Below are 23,759 nucleotides of genomic sequence, written 5' to 3' on the forward strand. Positions count from 1 at the left end.
AAAGGGTCCCTCCCTAACTTTCCACCTCAAGTACGCACAGGCTCCATAAGCTAACTTACTTGCATCTGCAAAAATTACTAGATCAGGCTTACCAACGGCATCTTTAGGCTTCACACATCTATGGAACGTCAAGGTTTCTAACTCATACATTTCTTTAAATAACTTTCTCCATCTTTCATACATATACTGTGGCATTGCTTCATCCCAATCTAATCTTCGCTCATTTTCACTAATGGTGGTTAGTAAATCGCGCATAAGCAACTTTGCTTTCAAGGTGAATGGTACAATGAACCCAAGGGGATCATACACCGAAGCAGTTTGACTGAGTACCATCCTTCGATTTAACGTATTCGGGAGTTTCTCGTTGATTTCTGATTTCTTTATGGGTGGCTCCATTCGAATATTTTTTACTTTCTTAGAGAAATTTATCTTTATCACATAGAAAAACAGGTCCTCCTTAGGATTCCAGTTCAACCCCAGTACCTTTTCCTTATCAGTTTTCAAGATGTTAGGAAAAATATCTTCTGGACTCTCACCTGACATAACCCACTGCTTGATCTGAAATCCTCCCCGAGATAATATTGCATTAGCTTCTACAATACTTCTCTTAGCCCTTTCAACCGTCGATACACTTGACAGTATATCATCAACATACGAAGTTGCGATTGATCATCTCTGCAGTTAGGGAAAGGATTCATCCATCTCGGTGGTTTTACGTGAAGGCCATCATTGCCATTATGCCACTAGGTCTATCACCAAAGGTCACAGTAGTAAGCACATAGTGATCTGGCTCTCTGTCAGTCTCTAAGTCCCGCCACAAAAACCTATGAGTATGTTGATCAAGTTCTGAAATTCGTACAGAGTTGTACATTTTCTTAATATCTGCTACGATGGCCACAGCATGCTGCCTAAAACGTATCAGTATAGCAATCATGTTGTTTAGCACATCAGGCCCCTTTGCAAAGTAATCATTAAGTACGTGACCAAAGTAAGAGGAAGAGGAGTTGAACACAATTCTCAAAGGGGTAGAAACAGAGTCTGGCTTGTGGATTTCATGGTGGGGCAAGTAGTGAACGGGACCATTATAATTACTTATCTCATCTACGTTCAATTTTCTAGCAACTCCCCTATGAACCATATCTAAAATCTGATCATTATATTTTTTAGAGTAATCGCTTCCGAGCTTTATTAACCTCCGTTCAGTAGATTTTAGTCTTCCATATGCAAGGGAAACATTATTAGGGAGCTTGTTAGGATCCTTAATCCAAGGATAGCTTGCAATCCAATACCCATTTATTGAATCATAATCAAGTCCTTCTTCTATCTGTTTTAATTCCATTTCCTCCTTCAAGCTACGTTCCCCACTCAATGAACACTTCCCACATTTACAACCACTACATTTAGGTATACATGAAGTTCCAAAATTTTCAACTGAAAAAAAATCTTCTAACTGTTTTGAGAGGTTCTCACTGTATCGTGGTATGATGTCATTGACCTCAGTAGCTACAGTCATGTGGCTAATCCTTACCGTTAAGACACTATTGGTACCCATATTCTTATTCATAACTGGATATGAACCTCTTACACACATTCCAAAATTGTTTTGCATTAGCTGTAAGGTATCAATGGTTCTAACCACTTGAGGTATCATGCTACTGTGATCCACGCCAATTAACAAATCTACCTTGCCTGTTGGCCGACAAATTTTCCACTCCTCTACACCAAACAATTTAGCTATCAATGTGGTGTCAAATTCTGCAATGTCAGATGTAATTTCATTGATACCACAAGCTTCAATAGTCCATTCAGTACCTGTCAAATCAGTAATTGGCACATTATAAACTTTACTGTCAAACAGCTCAGTGCTATTCCCAACTTTAGTTACAGTGAGACTTACATCTTTACCTCTCAAACCCAACTTGTTTGCCATCCGATGCATAATCATGGTTAAATTTGAACCTGGATCCCACAATGTTGCCACCTTTTGCCCTTTACTCTGCATATGTCCAATCATCAACAATACTCCCTCCCTCGACAATAAGTTATTTGATCCCTGTACTCGACTGGTGAAATAATTTTGTACAAACAAAGAATGGAGAATAGGGTGGTGAGGTCTGCCGCATACTTCATTATTTTGATCTTTAACATGACATAACTCTCTGTTCAAACAGTCACTACTGACATGTCCCTTTCGTAAGCAGATGAAGCATACTCTATTGCTTTTTAACAGCTCATATTTAGATTTATTATCCAAGTACTGAAACCCTGAACAATCCAAAATGCTATGGGAAGCTGTACCATGAAACCAACAGTTCTTATTAATGTTAGGTGGCATGTTAGGTCTACTCCTAGCTTGACTTGATAAGTTTGAAACAATTTGGTTCATGTTTACAATACATTCATTTAATTGTTGTTGTTGTGACTCTTGGTTTTCTCTTAACTGCTTAATTGCTTCATTCAAGTTATCTGAATAACAGCGATCCTCATGAGTCGCACTGTGCACTGCTGCCCTATCAGTGGTTGTACTTGACCTCACTCCTTCCTGCACATACTCTATTACCTTCCTTTCTTTTTCTAAAAATTCTAATAATTTTCCAAATTCCTTCTCACTTTGGGACTCACTAGCTTTTAAAACCCATTCCCTTTTCAATGTTGGGGGTAAGAGCTTTTCTACTAAGCTAATTACAGTAGTGTTATTCATTTCTGATTTAAGATCTAGCTTACACATATCAAGCCATCCCCTCTCCACAGTATTCACCAATTCCACAAGTTTTTTGTTGTTGCCTTCTGGCACAGGCTTAAGGGCTCTTATCTCACACAAAACAGAGTCCACCACCTTTGTTACATTTCCAAATTTTTCATCAAGTCTGGCCATCATCTTATGGAAATCATCATCAACCCCAAGCACCACTTTCAAGGCTTCGCCTAACAAACACTGCTTAAGGACATATGGATCCTCCCCATAGTTCTTAATCATTAATCTGTCAAAGTCCTTTCTAAAGGATGGGTACAGTCTTATTTGTCCATCAAATCTAGGAGGTTCAAGCTTCTTAACTATAAACTTCGTGTTGTCTGTTTTTTGCTTACCCTTTTCACTGTCTATTTTCGCAAGTACTTGAGAATGTGCCTTACATTTCAACCTATACACTTCAATTATATAATCCTCAGCCGATTCTAATAGGCTAACATAATTCTCATGAGACTCATCAATGCACGAGATAAAATCATCATTAGCATTTTCTAACCTCTTATAGGCGTCACAGACCTCATCAAATGCAGGCTTCAAAATCTCTGTCGAGTCGTCTTGCTTCACACTCTCGTCGAACAGTTTCAGGGCTTGGTTGAATTTCCTCCTCTCTGATGTACGCACTTTCTTGGCTCGATCCATCTTGACCAGCAGGGATGTGTAGAATGTCCAATCAAAGTTCCTTCAACCATGGGTAGCAGGTGCTGAATTGTATAGATCGGGTAGATACAAAGTCACCAAGTGCCACATGAATACTTTATTGAGTAACATTCAGCCTGTAAACAAGTTTCCAAATTAAAACAAACCCCCAAATTGTTAAACAGAAACTCAAAATGTAATCCTAACAAAATATGCAAAACAACACAGCAATATTCATAAAATCAAATATAAAATGTAAGCAGTCTATTACACAACACAGCAATAACACTAACTCCATTACAAATACAAACGTACAGGATATCCCACTATAACATTTCCAAATCCATCATAAACATAAGTACATATGATTAATCAATGCAGCAACTTACACCTTGGCGCTCCATATCAAACTCCCACACATGCTTAACCTGTGCAATGCTGGCCATACACCTCTGCCAGTACACTCTGGACGTATTACCTCGCCAAATAAATGAAAACAGAAATCAGCCTACATTTGCACACCCGGCTAGGAGGCCAACCGACGCCTGTCAACACACACACAGAAAAGACGGCCGGCAGTCACCTCGCCCACTTCCTGATTCCCCAACAAAACACCATCACCTTGCGCAACAACTTGTTTCTAATATTATTCATAATTTGTTTAACATTAATTTTCTGTATTATATGATGTTACAAACAAAATATACAATTATAAATAACTATGATTACATCATACACTGGATGACCTTTGTTCAATTCTGAAACAGGTCATAGAGTGATGAATGGGTATGATCCCTAAAATCCAGTATGCTTCTGTTGACTTAGTAGCAATGAGTTATGTACCTAGTTGTTAGTTGACTGTTGTGGTTCACATCTAGGGAAGAAAAGTTATAAAACACCAGACCAGTGTTCTTTGCTTAGTCAAAATGTGTATACCAATAGTTGCCAACTTTCAACTTGTGCTACCTACGACCACTTTCTAGTTGCCGACTTTTAACCTGTTCTACCTACGACCACTTACATTTACGACTGAATTAGAAGGAGAAAACAAAAACAAAACTCAACTGTTAAGCGAGGGATATGTTCCTGATGATGTGTAAAAAGATCATAATTTCCCCATAAGAATCTATGGTAATAATGGGTTTCAGGCTCCAAGATGGTAAACTACCTTTTTTTTTTAAGTTCCAGTACGAAACAGTGCTTTGTTAACATAGTATTCACTGTCCATCCTTACCACCCTTGCCATTGCTCCCTTTCTGACTTGTGCTGCAGGTTCAGGCGATAACTCCACATTTCCCCTTATGAACAAACAGATTATTGTACAGTATTATATGATAATTGTAATCATAAGCTCTTTGGATTTTGGTATTGTTTGTATTCTCAAAATTATCAGCTAAATGTATAACACAATATCTTCATATGGAATACACAAAATTGTCATATAGTATCATAAAATGTAAATGTTGTGATCATGTAACATTTGCATTCTGGTAATGGTTACGTTCTCAAAATCATCAGTTGAAAACTAAGTTTCATTAACATCATCATTGCCAAGAATGATAGCTGAGTGCTACCGACATCCTCACTGTCAATAATTGCTGAGTAAAGCATAGTTCAGTGCTACTTTTGTTTGCAAATTAACAAATGCTAGGTGAAAAATACAGATTACCTTTTTTTATATAAATGCGGTAAATTTTAAATGAATTAAAGTTGTGATATTGTTAGTTTTAGATTATGCTTGTGCCGTTTCCTAATTGTTTCACATGCTGCATGTTTAGTTTCATCTTTAGCAAGTGGTAACTGAATCATTTCTTGTGCTCAGTGATGGTTTCCCTAAATCTCTCTCCTGCAGTAGTCACAAGAACATCTCTGAAGTTTTACATCTTTTGGTTATTTATTGTGAAGCCTAAGATGTTGGGCAAAAGGAAAATGCCTTCATTAAAAAACAGACCAGCCCCCTTCCCTCACTATCCTGAGTATACTGTAATTGTGAACCATGGTCTTTTTTTATATATATATATATATACAATCATTAGAATGCTCGTTTACTACTATGATCCGATTTTACTTGTTCTTTGATACATTCTTGTTTTCTTTCTGACTTTCCTCTCCAAATAGTGAAAGTTTGATGTTCATTTTCCTCAGTAGATGGCAGTGTATTTTGTTTACTTTTGTTATGGAGCCTTAGGTGTCAAATGCTCTGAATGCTTGCCAAAATTCATTCTTTGTTTTTGTTATCTCCTTAACATCCACAATCAAAATGGTTGAAAGTCACAGAAAATATACTGCAGATTCTGAGTTAAAGTTAAGTATACCTTAGTTTTACCAGACCACCGAGCTGATTAACAGCTCTCCTGAGGAATGTTAATAAGTTGACGTAAGTTAAACATGGGAATGTAAATGTTGTCATATAAAATAAACAGTATTTTAAAAGAAATTATACAGTATGAAGAATGACCCCAAAAACATGAAGGATGTGAGTACTAAAATGATAAAAAGTTGTAAGTAAATTACATTAGAGCTCTACTGACAGTTCAAATATATTTGTACTTTACAGGATATTTTTCAGTACTTTGACTTGTGACCATTTCAACAACTATTGGTACCATCAAAATGTAAGGGCCTTGAATTTTTAAAGCACAGCATTTAAGTTAAGAAAATGGAAGAAAAAAGTATAGGGAACGTTTACCAAAAAAAAAAAGGAAGACACACTAGAACAGATCTAGGATAAAAAGAGAGCAATCCCTTTCAGTATACTTTATTAAATGAAAATTAAGAAGCCCATAAGTGCACTAAATTTCAAAGGTAGTGGATAATAAAGGGATAAAAAAAATGGATATTTTCAGATCTAGATTTAGGACCAGGTGGATGAAGGAATCCTCATCCTACTAGAGGTGAAATTATTCATAAGAATCTCTCTCAAGTCATGTGTACCACTGGTAATTGCTGCAAACATTTCTGTCATTGCATGAGAAAGTGATTGGTACTGCTGCCATTTTATTGTAAGTAAACATGAATGATGATGATAAAAAAGCCCATAAAAACACTATATACATGTTGCAACCATATATTTTGGACACTTCTGTATCCTTATTCACTGGTAAAATATGGACAAATGATGAGTGACATGAGTATATATAAGGCATATGCAGCTGTGGCAGTATGACGTTGATGGCTGGCTTGTAGATGACTGTTGACCCGTGGTGGATGGAAAATAGGTTATTCCCTTGTGTTTTGGGCCACGTTATCTCCTGTCTGCATCGAGTCTGGTTGGCATATTCATTGAACTATATGTTTGAGAAGAGGCTTGAGGGTTAACTCATCGGTGAAATCAGATTTCCAGTGTTCTGACAGGTTCATATTGTTGGTTTGACTACTGATGATGGAAGATTCCATTATCTTCCTTTTTTTATGGACAGCAACTTATGAAAACCAGTTCGGCCCACTTCAGTTTATGGTATGGCCTTTACCTCGAAATACTGTAGTATGAAAAATCCCCCAACTCCAAAGCATATTGTTCTGATCTTTTTTGCTCTATTATTCTTTGCAAGATAGATCTACTTGTCTCCCCAACGTCAAGCTCGTTACAGTTACTACATGGTATCTGATAAACTCTGGTGTCTGCTGCTGCTGCTGCTGCTGCTTTTTACATTCATGAGTGAACTCCCAATGGATTTGGGATAATGACAAATAAATGAATTAGATTTAATGTGTCCATTTGCTTTTTATATGTTCTTGTCGTAAGGAAATTTTATTTTGGTTTTATAATCTATTTGCATGTTGTTGTGGGACCTGTGTTGTATATTCGGTTCAGTTTGTTAATATCCTTCTCGATAATGTATTATGGGTAGAGCATTTGTGTTGGGTGTTGATGGATCGTATCAAATTCTTTGTCTAGGTACCCATGTACCAACTATGATCTTTACGAAGACATCATGGTAGCTTAGGAAGTGAATATAAGATACAACAAATTTATAAAAATCACCATTAAAAGAAAACATTGCTAGTTACAAAGAAATTAATTAGTTTTAGTGTTTGGTCAGTGCCAAGAGGAAAATGTTCTTCAAATAGCAGTAACTTCCTCCTTAATAACGACAACATATCAGCGATTGGGACTTAAGTAAATGAGGATTCTACATCTAGACTGAGCATTTTGATGTTACTCAAGGGGATGTGTAAGATAGTAAGTTTTTTTGTAAAAAATCCTCTGCGCATAATCTGTGGGAGGATGAGTAGATTCCAGAGAAGGATGGTAATAGGTTTTTAAGCCATTTATATAGTTTATACATGAAAGAGTCCCTGCTGGATATTATGGGGCATAGGGGAATCCCATCCTTATATATATTTGGTAGTCCATGAAAATAGGGGAGAGGGGTTGACTGTCTTGAATGATGCTAGGAAGTCGATGTTCTTTTTATTACCCCATATGGTCTGATTTACTGCACTAGCCAGCAAAATTTTCTAAGAGTTCTTGTTAATTTTTCATAGATCTTATCATTAAAGGTTCTTAAGTGTTATTGATGTATGTCTCCTTATATAAAAGCTCTGTCTTCCCCTCTTTATCAGGTTTTGTGATGATGATATCATCCCCTTTTCCGTAACATTATCAACGCTCTGGAACTTTTTGGGAGTGATTTTTTTTGTTATTTTTCTCCAAGACGTTTATACTGTCGATATCTGTTTCAGCGCTGAATGGCCTTAGTTGCCCCAGTGCTTGGCATGTATGCCTAAAATATATAAATCAGTCATTCAGTCCAAGAAGTTTAGCAAAATAAGTGCACAAAAGATAACTTGTGTAGGTAGTAATGAAATAGATATTACAGTAGAGGTTAGCATAGCTGAAAAAATATTTGTTTTAAAGAGGTTGGGGTATGCAGTAGCATCCTGAGAGCATGTTTGGTCAGAAGCCATGTGTTGAAATTGGTAGAAGGGAGGAAGAGGGGAGTCTAGTTAATTGCAGATTCTCTGTACCATTGCAATGTGCTAAGTAGGATATGCAGTATAAATACCCAGGAATTGAACTAACTATTGAACTGATCCTGTGTACATGCTTTCAGTTTCAAGATGTCACAACCTGTACATGGGGAGTGGAGTAGTTGAGTAAAATGCCATCTAAACTGTAAAAATGTGGTCTCCCATCATATGAGTTGACAAAACCCATGTAAGCCTGATTTGTGCCAGGCTCGTGAGAGCTTGAGATTCATTGGTCTCGTTAAACTTATGAGTAATCTTCAAATTATATGGTGTAATACTGGAATTGTTTGAAATACTGTTGCAGTTATTGAACTAAGGTATCATTATCCTCAAGTATATAGTACAGTACAGTGTATGCGTAAGAAAATTTTTGGTTATGTACATTATTTTCAATATCAAGGAATTTTACCAACACCATGTAAAGCCCAAAGCTTTCCCAACCTGGCTGCTTAGCTTTGCAATTTAACTTATGCTGTTCCTTTGGGTTGTGCCACCTGGCTGTTCAGGTTCAGAATTTTTAAGGCACAGCATTTACTGTAAGTGAAGAAAATGGAAGAAAAAAAGGAAGACACTAGAACAGATCTAGGATAAAAAGAGAGCAAATCCCTTTCAGTATACTTTATTAAATGAAAATTGAGAAGCCCATAAGTGCACTAAATTTCAAAGGTAGTGAATAATTAAGGGATAAAAAAGTGTGGGTATTTTCAGAACTAGATTTAGGACCAGGTAGTTGGGATAAGGCCTTTATGAAGCCTGGTCTTCACTATGAAATGCAGTCACAATGTTTTCAGCGGATAAGACTGTAAAAGCCAAGACCTGTGTACTGCCATAAGTAGTGAAAAACTGGTTACAACATGTAACTGCCTTTTTATCTTGGTGCTGAATTATTCCCATTCATTGCAGAACACATCTGTCGGGGAAGTTCTATGATATCTGATTTAGTGGTCTGGCAAAAATTGCTCAGAATAATGAAAATTGGTTTCACAGAAAAGGAAAAGCTTAATGATACTTTTGTTTCAGGGAAATTGTTTTGCATTGCAAGCATTATTTTTGAAGATTTTGTTACATGGTAACAAAAATAATTAGACCTGAAGTAATTGTATTTGCAGATGTTAGTTTTATGCATAAGATGTTTTGACTAAAATATTTAAAAGTCTAGAATATCAGGAGTGCTTGGTGCCTTTTAAATATGATTTGGTGGTTCTTTGAACCCTTGAATTAGTAGAACATGGTTTCAAGAATGGAAACTGGCACTTCAAATGATTTTTATTTTTTCTAGATTTTGATTGCATCCTTACGTCCGTGAGTTTAGAACGCCAGGAGAAGAAGATGTTGAAGTTGAAAAAAGATGAATACAACAGAATTAACAATATTCTCCAGCGAGCTGTTGACCTAGAAAAAGGTGTAATAACAGACAAGCCAAAAGTTGATGCTGATCACCCTGATGGCTGTAAGTATGGGTGGTAGCCTCTTGAGATTTTGGAAATACTGTATAGCTGTTGAGGTGTTCATCCATAATAGTTGACGTAGTGTCATTACCTTTCTTTTCTTTTCCATGGAAACTATTCTCGACATTCTCTTCTGCCTTGTGCATTTCCAAACTTAGCTCCTAACATGTTTAGGTCTTCATCCTTCCCTTTTTTCTATGATTTCTTTAGCCTTCCTGCAGGCCTTGTCCTGATATTTCATTGTCTAGTACTATTTATTTTTTACTGTTCCTCCTCCCATCTTATATCTAAACAAATCTTAACTTTGAGATCTTTCCACCCACATGATACCTCATCTTTCTGCCAGTTCCTTATTCGTAATAATATCCAACAACATTACTTCAGTCTTGACTCTTAACAGTCTATGCAACTTTGTCAAAAGCTCCATTTTTGGTCAGTGTTTGTGTTTGTGCTGCATAGCTGTCCTTTTCATTGTGCGGCTGGTACTTGGAAGCTCCTGCTTCACAGTCCAGTGCACCCACCTGTTACATATGCTCAAGTAATACATTTCAAACCTAGAAAAAATCTTACTGTACATCCTGTAATCTTGGGCATAGCCTATGACACCATCTGTTACATATATAGTAAATAGTTTTAGAGTTCGCCTCCCTTGACTTTCATACAATAACCCCATGACTGCTTTCCTGGTGGTACTTTTTGTTGTTGACTTTCACCAAAAGGTTTTGTTCATTAATTTTCAGCCTTCTTTTGTCCATTTTACTTACAAATTATTTACTTTTCAGTGGACTTGAGCTTATATACTGATGAAAATCAGCTAAAGAGAAGGAAGAAGAGGTCTCCAGCGTCGAAGCGCAAGAAGAAAGAAGATTCTTCTGGAGAAAGCGGTGTAGAATCGGAAGAACTGGGTGATAGTGATGATGATGGTCAGTATGTGCTCTCTTACAGTTTTTGTCTCAATTGACATTATCTTAAAGGCCTTATGAACATACTTCAGTTATTGCTTATTTTCTGTCTTAAAGGCCTTATGAACATACTTCAGTTATTGCTTATTTCCTTTTATCCTGCTTATTTTGCAGAGACTAAAAGTCCAAAGAAAGCAGCTAAGACCCCATCCAAGCGCCAACGAAGGGGCGAAAAGACTCCTACTAAATCCAAGGCTGCTACGCCGGCAGCTGCAGTACCTAAGACAAAAAGTAAGCTCTTGAATAACTCGAGTTATGTATTGGCTGTAAATCTCAGGATACTTAAAAATGATAAAAACTAGGCTGGTAAATATGTTTTGAAGTAGTGCATTCTGTCTGTGATCGGTAATACGGAGACATGTGCCTACTTGTCTCTCTGATATATTGCATGGTAAGTCATTTAAGGCCGCCACCTAACGTGTCAAATCTCTTACAGACATTTAGCCTACCAACACATCTTAAGTTTGTCATGCTGGCACTCCTCATCAAGACATATTTGAATATGGTAATCAGCCTCCTCATTTGCCGAGATCCCGCTTCTTTGGGGTGCACCAATTTTGTCTGTGTAGACTTTTGTTACAGTAAATTATTCAAGAGTTATTCACATTGGTGTCAGCATTGGCATTATTGCACGATCAGTGTTTTGTGTTTTTCTGTTTTTCCCTTTCGTAACTTTTCCATTGGCTAGGCAGGAAATTATGGTCCTTGTTTCATTTGGTTTCTGTCGTTAGGAATCACAAGGAAGTTTATGAGTGGGTGTAATTTTTCTCTTCCATTCATTTCTCCAGTGCAAGTAGAGTGTTAGTTGTTGAGCATTAACCTTGGTTACCCAGTCTACCATCGTTCTGCCAAGCATTTTCATATGTTGTAACTAATCTTGATTAATTAGAATATAAGATTTCCCATTGCCTATGCTTTTCTTGTTTTCAACATACATCAACTTGAAGTGTGTAACCTTTGTTTCCCTCGCATGGTGCGTCAAAGTCAGGACAGGGTTGTTTTCAGTGTTCGTTTGGTCAGCTCCCTTGGGTTTTGTACTATTGTCTTTTGTTTTCTGTGCTGACCTCCTGCCTGTCCATTTCTCAGCTCTTTCACTGAATTGATGCCCTACAGGAAAGAAAATCACGAGTTGTTTCATAACTGTTAAGAAATTTGACATGTTTGTCTTTCTAAATTTTACAATTTATCAATAATAAAAAACTTCTGTCCTTTACTATGCATTAATTCCAGTTAACATTATTTGTCCCCATGATAGTTCATTCAACAAAAACTGACCCATTATGATTGATGATTATTTTATGTCTGAAATTTTGGATGTGTTCATAAATTCCTCAGGTAGATGGATAATCTTAACTTGTTAGGAAGATTCTAACATGGAATTTGGTGAATTTTGTTGAAATTGTTTCATGAGGGTAAAAATATGGGTGAATTTGATGTCAACTTCAGATTGCTTGTGTAAATCAACACGAAACCACTTGAGTGTATAAATCAACACCAGACCACAGGAGATTGGTTCGAAAAGTGCAAAGACTGTTGTGAAGATGTGTTTTTTACAGCGGCGTGATTGAAAATAATCGACCCATATGTTCAGCATAATAACACACTGAAGATATCCCAGTGCATTTACAAAACTTTTCAAAGTAGTGCTGCCCTAGCATATAACCTATTGCCTCAGAATCATTTATATGAAGGTATGGTGCTTCCATTAATTAGGAACTTGAGACCAACAAATTGTCTTCTCAGACTACCTTGAAAGTGTCAAGAATGTTGAATTTACGGACTTCTCTGAGCTAGTTGCAGATGATTAGTCTGATTTTTTTTATTAGGTAGACTTTAAAGCTTTTGGTGTACCTGTGTCAACTTGCTTTTGTTGCATGTTTTTTTTTATTCAGTGAGCTGATTTCTTTGTTGGAGGTTCTTACTGCTTGCTTTTTCCTTTTCTCACTAGGCTGATCTTGCTGAAGCCTTTTTGTTGCCAGTTGGGGCTACTTTGATGGATGTATCTGGCATTGAGATCCAGAGAATTTGGCAAGCAGTTCACAATTGGTCTTAATTAGATTTTTAAGTTAATATTTTTAGGATTGGCCTTAATTTCATGTTACTCTATATATCGTGTATTTATGGTTTGGAGTCATGGCTTTTCACAAATAAAAACATACAGTGCATAATAAGCAGTTTTGCCCCTCTGTAATAGTGTCCACAATACAGGTGTTTGATTTTATTTATTTATTTATTTTCACCGTAATGTTGTTCTGGCTTTATGGGAGCTATTGGTAGGGTAGTATGATGTAAGGTATGTGTCAGTTGGGAAATTTTTCTTCTCCAGTATTAAAGCCTTTTCAATTTAGTTACCAGTGCCAAAAGTTAATTTCAGGGTTGGTTTTTAATATGAACTGTTTCAGGGTTAGTTTTTAAGATGAACCATGTTTTGTAGCATTGCAGAATTAGTGAAATTTTGTACAGGAATGCTTGTATTTTTCCATGGTAATACATGATAGAGTAATGTTTGTAGGGACCCCCAGTTCTTTGTATGCTGGTCTTGTGTTGCTCTCCAGCTGTTGGTTGTGCTTCAGTAGCTTCTCATTTGAAAATTGGATGCTGGAATTCATAGGCTTCTTTTTAATGTATTTGTCAAAGAAATTAACCTTGAAAAATTGTCTAATGTTTATTTATTGTGTAGAATACAGATAGTTTTGGAGAGCAAGTCATTATTTCAGCATCCATTACAATAGATTAACTCTTAAACGCCTACTGGACGTATCATACGTCGACTAAAATTGTCTGTTGGGTGCCAAGTGGACGTACCGTAGTTTGACTACAAAAAATTTCAACCTTCGGTCAACTCTGACTCGACCGAAATGGTCAAAAAACGCAATTGTAAGCTAAAACTCTTACATTCTAGTAATATTCAATCATTTACCTTCATTTTGCAACAAATTGGAAGTCTCTAGCACAATATTTCGATTTATGGTGAATTTTTGAAAAAAACTTTTTCCTTACGTCCGCACGGTAACTCGGCCGAAAATTTCAGAAATTCTTTCGTCATTTTGTCGTAATTTTTGCACTGTTTTATATTAGCCATTACGTAAAGTTTTATATATGAAAATGTGCGCAATTTCATGTAAAATACAACAAAATACAACCCATGGTTGTAGCTTTTATCAGTTTGGAAATATTTTCATATAAATCTCGATAACTGCCAAAATTTCAACCTTCGGTCAACTTTGACTCGACCGAAATGGTAAAAAAACACAATTGTAAGCTAAAACTCTTACATTCTAGTAATATTCAATCATTTACCTTCATTTTGCAACAAATTGGAAGTCTCTAGCACAATATTTTGATTTATGATGAATTTTTGAAAAAAAAACTTTTTCCTTACGTCCGCACCAGAAATTCTTTCGTCTCGTTGTCGTAATGTTTGCACCGTTTCATATTAGTCGTTACATTAAGTTTTATATATGGAAAAGTGCGCAATTTTATGTAGAATACAACAGAAAATAACTCATGGTTGTAGCTTTTATCAGTTTTGAAATATTTTCATATAAATCACGATAACTGCCAAAATTTCAACCTTCGGTCAACTTTAACTCGACCAAAATGGTAAAAAAAACGCAATTATAAGCTAAAACTCTTACATTCTAGTAATATTCAATCATGTACCTTCATTTTGCAACAAACTGGAAGTCTCTAGCACAATATTCCGATTTATGGTGAATTTCTGAAAAAAAAAAAAAAAAACTTTCCTTACGTCTGCGCGCGGTAACTCAGCCGAACATCTCAGAAATTCTTTAGTCACGTTGTTGTAATGTTTGCATCGTTTTACATAAGTCGTTACCTAAACTTTTATATATGAAAATGTGTGCAATTTCATGTAGAATCAACAGAAATTAACTCATGGTTGTAGCTTTTATCAGTTTTGAAATATTTTCACATAAATCACGATAACTGCCAAAATTTCAACCTTTGGTCAACTTTAACTCGACCGAAATGGTCGAAAAACGCAATTGTAAGCTAAAACTCTTACATTCTAGTAATATTCAATCATTTACCTTTATTTTGCAATACATTGGAAGTCTCTAGCACAATATTTCAATTTATGGTGAATTTTTGAAAAAAACATTTTCCTTACGTCCGCGCGGTAACTCAGCCGAACATCTCAAATTCTTTCGTCACGTTGTCGTAATGTTTGCACCGTTTTATATTAGTCGTTACATAAACTTTTATATATGAAAATGTGCGCGATTTCATATAGAATACAACAGAAAATAACTCATGGTTGTAGCTTTTATCAGTTTTGAATTATTTTCATATAAATTACGATAAATAGAAAAAATTCAACCTTCGGTCAACTTTAACTCTACTGAAATGGTCGAAAACTGCAATTGTAAGCTAAAACACTTACAGTTTAGTAATATTCAATCAATTAGCTTCATTTTTCAACAAACGGGAAGTCTCTAGCACAATATTTCGATTTATGGTGAATTTTTTAAAAAAACCTTTTTTTACGTCCTCGCGTTACGGATTCATTCATCATATTGTGATAATATTTTCTCTGTGTTGCTTTGATCGTTTTAAAATTTGTTATATACCAAAATCATTGCAATTTAGTGTACAATACAAAAAAAAAATAATCCGTTAGCTTTAACGTTTTTGCTCTCAGCGCGATTTGTATAAAATTATAAATGAAAATTTTTTTTTGCGCTGTCATATATTTCAATATTTATATATGATAATGATATTTTTTTTCATATCTGATGGTTGCATACTAAACTTCAGGCAATGACAAAAAAGGAGCCAAAAATGAACTCTTAATCTTAAAAACTAAGCGTGCTGTGATTTTTTGAAAAAAAAATTTTTTTCCGCTTCGGCGCTAACTCCCGAACACCGCCGGCATACGGGAGACGTTTTTGTAAATAGAGGCTCGGCGTTTAAGGGTTAATATTCTTTGCAAATTTATGTTAGGGTAAATATTTATTAAAATATTTTATTGAAAAATCTGCCAACCTGAATTTTGAAAGCACATGCTCAGTAACCAAAGGTACTACAGACTTACTTTGTGTTCCGTGAGGTATTGTGCTTTTTGATGTTTCTTTTGTCTTTTCCACATCTATTGTTTTGGGGCTGGATCCTAGTAAACATAATTTTTTTGTGGTGGATCATTTTTGGTTTCATTTTCTTTCTGTCTGAGGATCTAAGGCAACTTGATCTTGTAATGTGTGAATTATACAGTTTTTCTTTCTGCCAATGACATATAGTAATACTAGACAGTCATAGTAAGGAATACAAATATCATATCTTTTTAGCATTGTCATTGTCATTTTGGTGGGTGTCCACTTTCTTGTTTTAGTGTTGATTTACTGCAACCGTGTCTTGTAATTCATCAGTGAGAGTAAAGTAAATGGTTTGGCGAAATACAGACTTGGTCTTTTGAAACTTTGTACTGAATGGTTAAGTGTTCTTAATAATTGTAGTGATAGGGATGAGAGAGGATTTTCTTGTTGAATGGTGAAACAAAAAGTGATAGAGTATTCAAGTTTTCAGAGATATACAAATTGGATTGTATGGCAAAAAATGTTTTCATTGATACATTTTTGATAACTGCTAGACAGTTAAGGTACCTATTAAATAATATTTTTTCCTTAAAACTTGTATATCTCGCTTTTCAGGGCATCAACGGACAAGAAATAATTAGGTGGGGCATATTTTTGATTGCGTACATTTTCATGTGTGTGAAGTTTTGTTTGTTGTTTGTGATCTTAGTTGCAACTAGTCAAGTACCATTGCTATTGCCTTTGTTAATAACGCCCATTAATTTTCCCATTTTTTTTTTTTTTTTATCCCTTTGTAAGTGGCTTCATTGGTGCATCCCTCTTCCTGCTGTTTTGTTCATTAATGTATTGTTCGTTATCTTGGAATACAGTCGCACAAAGATTGCTATGACATATTTCAGTTATTTCATGCCTAACAGGTTATTTTTTCTCAGTTATGAGTTTCCTTTATTAACTTAAGACTTTTGTTTCACTTCTCCAACAGTGTATTACCTGCCATTAAGAACAAAATCTCATATGGTTTAGCATGATCAGATTTATAAATAAATTTTTTTTCTCCATGCCTAGATATGCTTTGTAATAATTTTTTTTCTTATTCTACCAAGTGCAAAAGGAATGATTTAATTAGTTACAAAATTGGAGGCTGAGCTGTCCCATTTTGCCAGATATTTGCTTGCTGAGTGGCCTTGACTCCCACTGATAGTTCCAGTTTTATAAAATGTCATTCCATTTTTTTAAAGCATTTGTCAGACCTTGTATTTTGTGCTGATAGGAAAATTGGAAGAGACAAAGAAAAGAATGCAATAATGCGCAGAATATTCCCCCAGTCTCATCTGGTGAATTTTCAGCATTTGTATTGACGTTTCTGAAGTGGCAGCCGTAGATGCTTTATCCTCTTGTTTAATGAACTATTTTCCCTGTTTGATTATACTTCAAAACTAGTACTGTATGTATTTGCATGTAATTGGGTCTCTTAGTCTTGCATGGTAGTTGGTTTGGCGTCCATGAACTTTTGGTTGCATTATATTACAGAATTAAGGTATGTTTTCAGTAATACAATTGCAACAAAATTGTCTCCATACAATGTTCTATTATGCTGAAGCACCTGTTGGTTTTAGTGAAGGATTGCATGCACCGGTGAAGGTATTGGTTGTATAGTAGCTGGTGGTTTTTAAAACATATCAGTAATGGTACTTAGGATTTTTGTTTTTCTTGTAGGCAGTTACCACCTATTTCGTAAGTTGTGATCTTACGGCATCTAGCTACATAGGTCTTTGCCCTTTACATAATTTACTTTGTTTTTCTCCACCTATAGTTATATCAAACTTCTTTAACTTCACATTCTCTAGTTTATATTTTGTTGCTGTAGAGAAGTGTGTGAGTGAGGTGTCAATAACGTAATATTTAGAATAATGTTGCATTGTTATTTAATTATATTGCACACGTGCACTTAGATCATCTCGGGTATGGAACTGAAAAGCTCTGGACTTATATTTGAGTGATTTCTTCAGCAATTATTGTTTCCATTGAAATGAATTCTGCAATCCTTATGTTAGGACTTAAGTTTGAAGTGATTTCTTCAGCAATTATTGTTTCCATTGAAATGAATTCTGCAGTCCTTATGTTGGTTAAGTTTTCATGACAAGAGTAAAACACCTTGCTTCTTGTTATAGGATAGGAGAGCAAATTTTCTTTTGATGAGCCTATGTTTTTAATAGAAGTTGGAAGATGGTACAGCCACATCATGTATGGAAGTAATGCCTGAAGAAAATGTTTTTGCTGTCTGAGGTGACATCATTGTTGCCATACTTTAGTTTGCTTAAAAGAATAGTTACCTTCTGAAAACTTCCATAAACCTCGCAGGATAACAGATTTTTGAAGCTGAGGGAAACATTTCCTTTGCTAAATGTTCTAACTAAGTGTCAGCATATTAGTTGTAAAAAGAAATAAGAGAATGCATTTTACAGCCATTAAATTGTTATTGATACTGGTACTCATATTCTACCAAATTTTTATGAAAATGCCTGTTGTTGAGTAGGTTATATGCATGCGGAAATTTATGCATGATTTTGTATTTATAGATGCAACATGTTTCTCTCTCTCTCTCTCTCTCTCTCTCTCTCTCTCTCTCTCTCTCTCTCTCTCTCTCTCTCTCTCTCTCTCTCTCTCTCTGTCTGCCTGTCTGTTCAAAGCAAGGCTAAGAGACTTGTATTTGTTTCTTCATTTTTCACTGTTGGACTTAAAATGCTCTTGCATTGAAAATATTACTTTATATATTGATGTTTAATTTTTACATTGAGTGTAAAAACATTGGTTAGTAATGTAACTCCATGGTTTTCTAGTTTTAATTTTTTCGTTAAGAATGTAGTGTTTATATTTGCAAACAAGTTAATATTATCTTGATGTTTTTTATTATATGCATGCCAAATGATCTTAGATAATTGTTTGTAAAATATTTTGTTGTACAGGATATATAAATATATATATATGTATGTCTTAAGTTATGATTAGCAATGAAATGTGATAGGTATTAATTAACTTTTTTCTTTGTTGCTGCATTAGCTCCCAGATCAGTACGGAAACCACCCCTGAAGAGCACCCCTGCTGCTTCGAAAACTACAGCTCCAAATTCAAAGGCAGCCCCTTCAGGCACGCCCAAATTTAACCCCAAGAAGACTACACCAAAAGTAGGCAGTAACATCAGCAGTGCAAAGGCTGCAAGAAAGCCAGTCAGCAAAACCCCTGCTGTAGATTCAACCCCTAAAAGCACAGCAATTAATGCAACTCCCAAGTCTGCTAGACGATCAGCTCGGAAGTAAATTAGTGGGAGTTTAAAAAATTGCATTTTTCAGTTTTGTTTTGTCTTTTATCATTGTTTCAGTGACTAAGATAGGATAAGAATTTTTATCCTATTTAACCAGAGGATAGTGGTGAGAAACAACTTTTACTGTTTTGATGGGAGATGTGATCACAGCTCGATTGTTGCTCACCTCCCCACACACAAACTAGACCAATCCTTCTCATTTCGTAATCCTGTGCCGTTTACTTTTAGTTTTATCCATTGTTTGTAAACGTTTGAAATCTTTTGAAGGGGATTTTAAAAATATTCCTTTATTTAATTTTTATTTCCCTGTGCATATGTGACAATAGGCTTTGGAACCTGACCAGTTTTGATGTGAGATGATGATGCAAAATGGTTCGGTCTTTGTACTGTATTTGCTGTGTCATTGCATAATTGTTTTTAGTATTAACCAAGAAATTTTGTTGGATTTAAGGAGTCCTGCCTCGTCATTATTTCAGGGTATATTGGCTTCAATCTTTTATACTGTTTGGATGAATTATTTTTTCTCAGTTACGTAGATATTAACCCCTACCTCTCAATTTTTTTTCTTTTTAAATCAATATGCCTGTTATGTCCACAAGTCTCTTTCTCTCCCCCTCTCTCTCTTTCTCTCTCTCTCTCTCCCTCTCTCTCTCTCTTTCTCTCTCTCTCCCCCTCTCTTTCTCTCTTACCTCATTTTGTGGACGTGAGTGATAGATGAAGAACACTGTATGAATGTGTGTGTACAAATACTGAGCGAGTACTAAGTATGGAATCTGACTGGTAAATGAATTGAGTAAATTAGTTATCATAGTTAGTGTAACTTTTGCATATTACGTCCCTCCCTGAGTCCTAATTCTCTCAGTTTTGTTTTTGATCCCATCTGTTTAAAAGTGTCATCCGAGTTGAACATTTTTTTGACAAAAAAAGTTTTTGTGCTCAATGAACTCAAACCTTCAGATTGCATCCACCCATTGTATAGTATATGAATTAAAATTACAGTAGTTGTTATAAAATCATACTAAGAATAAGAAATAACTCAAAAGAAATATTCATGAATTTTGTTAATATTTTTTTCCTGTTCATTTACCTTCTGTTTATTTGTCAAAAAATATACGAAAAAAGTTATGATCCTGCGGCTGCTTTCACATTTTGTGTAAAAGCAAATTGATATTGTATATTTTTCATATTAATATTTTGCTACTGTCACTGCACGATTATGACTTGCACGTTTGTGGATAGAGACCTTTTGGTTATACTGTAATAGGAAGCAGTAACTAGCTTAGCCTTGCCTCCACCTCTTACTTCAAGGATTAGCAAACGGTGGTTCCCATGATTCTTAGCAACTGATGACTGTTGTATGGAGTGGAGGCCAAGACAAATGAACTTGTAAATATATCAATAATAACTGACCTGTAACATTGATGTATCGTCTTGACTGTAGGTGTGACTTATGAATGCTGTTCATGTTGAATTGTATTGGACCAAAATTCTTGAGAAGACTTGATATAGTTTATATATTCAGATATATATACATATATATATATATATTCAAAATAAAAGAAGCATTAATATAATCATCACCAATGGGAACCCCTCCACGGAGGTTTAACTCTTTGTCTTGATGGGGAGTTTCTCTTTGCTATTCCATATGGCTTGCTTGCGTCCATAAGAGTAAATAGTTAACATATTATTGTCATGAGAATCAATTGATGATAGTCAAGTCGTGTTCGTGAATTTCGGTCTTTGAGGCATATCTGGGTTAAGGTGGAGAAAAATGACGAGTGTCTAGGTACAGATCGTGTTAGCTGGCAGGTTCCGCACCTTTGCATTCTTTCAGTGTTTTGGTGTGGATTAAGTAAGGCTAAATATTAAACCTACACGTGATCTGAGCTGTTCATTGCCACAATCATAGCACTCCTTAATATAGTGATACAGGTAAATTTGTAAGTGTTTCTCATTGGTATTTTAAGATTAGAAGCAATAGATGTAAATCCAGGAGAATACATGTTCTTTGATACTTATTTTGAAATCATAGTTGTGGCAGACATTCTTTTTATCAACTTTCTTTTTAGGGCATTGGATCAATTTTATACAGAAAAACTAGAAATTAGATTATCTGTGTATGATAACTGATTCCCATGAGTTTCTGTTTTGATTTTTAAGTGCAATATACATTAAACTTCCAGTTTTTTGTTTATTTTTGTTTTGTTTTGAGGAGCTGAAATCTTTTTATGCCATAAAGATGTCAAAATTCTCTCCTTTTTGCTCACTATGGAAAGCTGAGCAGTTTGCATGTACAAGGAAAACTGTTTCCAGTCAGATGCAACACTATTTCCGACCGGTTCCTTTTAATATAAAAATATTCTAGATTGTCAATTGGTCAAGGAAAACCAGAATGTGGTCAGTTTGGGAATGTGGGAACGAATATTATGAATTGCAGTTGTTTCAGCTGTTCATTTAAAAATAGATTTATTATAACATTATTTTTTCTTACTGGTATATTGAGAAAATTTTTCACAAAATTTTTATGTACATATATACATATATATGTAATGGCAAGTCCTTTTAAGAATGAATAACAGCAATAGGGATTTAGTTGTTCTTTGCCTTGTGACGAGATCAGCCGGAGTTGAGTCTTGCTGCTTCTGCATTCGAGGATGATATCCTTCATTAAAAGAAAATGTCTTGTTTGTTTGGTGAAGGATGCTTGATGTATCTTGTAATGAAATTGTAAAAAGTACTGATGGTATTATTACTGTTAGTGAACTCTGAAGAACCATCAGCAACCAAGGCTCAATAAAGTTTATGTCGTCAATGATGATTCAATGCATCCTCTACCTTTCTATGATCACAAAAAGGTCATCTCTGTATAATCTAATCCCATTTCGTTTTTTCTTTTTTATTTTTTGAATAATGTACATCAGTCTCTAGCCATGACATATTGGAAGAGGAATATTGCTACAGTCAAAGTAATCCACACTCAACACTGTTGATTTCTCCTGATACCCAAGAGACCATTAAATATTTTAACATAAGTAGGTCACATTGTAGCAATGTGCCATCTGATCTGTTTTCATAAGTAAATATTATTGTACTAGAATGAGTATAATTTTCCTTGAATTTTTTCAACATTGCTGCAAACAAAAATGAAACTAGAATCAAAGCATTGTCAGTATGAAATTTGACAATTTATTTATGTAGTCTGTGGAGCTCATCAAGGTACTGAATAAGTGTAGGAAGATTACTGAATTTGGTTGTTTCATAACTATTTTGCACACCACATTGTACTTCATACAAATTTTTTTTTTTTTTTTTTTTTTTTTTTTTTTGTACCTCTGTTAACTTGATAACCCAACTTAAATTATAAAATTGCATAATACAGTACTTGATTTGTACATGCCAACCTCATCGTGAAAATACCTTGGTCACTGTAAAGAGCTCTGCAGTTGCTTCAAATTGATAGAATTGAAAAACGGGATCCTCATTGCACATCCCTAGACCACTCTCAGTCGCCCTTCCAGGCTTTGTTCTTACTGTCAAGCTGCTCTGCAGATTTAGCATCTTTTGTGTTTTGAATGAGCCACTCATTTTGGTTAGTTTTTATGTTTGATGTTTCTAAGTTAACGGGTGAATATTTGTCATGGGTTTTGTGTCTCTGCCATATGTTACTCCCATAATGTTACTGTGAATAGAATTTGCTCTAGCCATTATGGCGATTGCCTGTCCATTGTATTTGTTTGGGGGCAGTAATTCCTGCAGAGCAGGTATGGATTGTATCTGTAAATAATTTTTTCAATAGCATATCAGTTATTTTGTTTTTCTTGCCAGTTTCACAATAACTGGCTACTTTCAGTTATCCATTTCAGCACAAAAGCTTTCATTGTATAGTGACCATTTCCTTTTGTTTTGTGAAGTTGAGGTTACAATAGAAGAAAAATGTTGTGGCCATTGTTTATTTTTTACTCTATTTATAATTATATTTTCCCCACTGTTTTAATGTGTGTATTGGGTGAAAGCATAGCTAGTCTCATTATTACTCTGTTTAAGTGGCTGAGGACTGGTGTTTGTGTGTGTGTGCGTGCAACTCAAGTTCTGTTGGATAAGGATCTTGATTACAATGCCCTTCATGTTAAAGTTGACTGCATTTTGTGCAAACTGGTCCATTGATTAGTGTCCAGAGAAGAGCTTTCAAACATCATATGGGCAAGACCTCCAGATGTGCCTCCTAGATTTTTTGTCTGAGCTGTGCTGTCACCCCTGCAGTCGAGACGTGGGGTCACTTTTGATGTAACTTCCACATCCTTAATGCCAAATGTGTTATAGGTAGCAAGTTTACATGGTCCCTCTTCTGTCTGTCATAGTATATATATTTATATATATATATATATATATATATATATATATATATATATATATATATATATATATATATATATATATATATATATATATATATATATATATATATAAAGAATTCCCCCCCTTGAGAGTTCCATTCCAAGGGGGATAGCGGCGTCTGTGCACCTCAAGCAGTGACTGTAGACATTACCAAAGGTTCTTTGAAATGTCCCTTCGGCCCCTAGCTGCAACCTCTTTCAGTACTTATCTTGTACC

General features: G+C 35.3%; 1 protein-coding gene across 13 annotated transcripts in view; it reads left to right on the forward strand.

The window, feature by feature from the left end:
• Positions 1-21,960, forward strand: part of LOC136831325 (uncharacterized) — a 471,746-nt gene extending 449,786 nt beyond the window's left edge. For 7 of the 13 annotated variants that reach the window (XM_067091564.1, XM_067091565.1, XM_067091566.1 and 4 more), the window contains 4 exons: positions 9,639-9,809; positions 10,590-10,730; positions 10,884-11,000; positions 18,884-21,960. In XM_067091564.1, the coding sequence (XP_066947665.1) occupies positions 9,639-9,809; positions 10,590-10,730; positions 10,884-11,000; positions 18,884-19,140 (686 nt within the window). In that variant the 3' untranslated portion in view covers positions 19,141-21,960. Of the gene's footprint in view, positions 1-9,638; positions 9,810-10,589; positions 10,731-10,883; positions 11,001-11,205; positions 11,275-16,438; positions 16,465-18,883 lie in introns of all 13 variants that reach the window. The other 6 variants (XM_067091567.1, XM_067091570.1, XR_010850842.1 and 3 more) reach the window with 5 other exon arrangements.
• The last annotated feature ends 1,799 nt before the right edge of the window (positions 21,961-23,759 follow it).

The sequence above is a fragment of the Macrobrachium rosenbergii genome, chromosome 48 (genome assembly GCF_040412425.1).
Source record: "Macrobrachium rosenbergii isolate ZJJX-2024 chromosome 48, ASM4041242v1, whole genome shotgun sequence".
Classification (NCBI taxonomy): Eukaryota; Metazoa; Arthropoda; class Malacostraca; order Decapoda; family Palaemonidae; genus Macrobrachium; species Macrobrachium rosenbergii.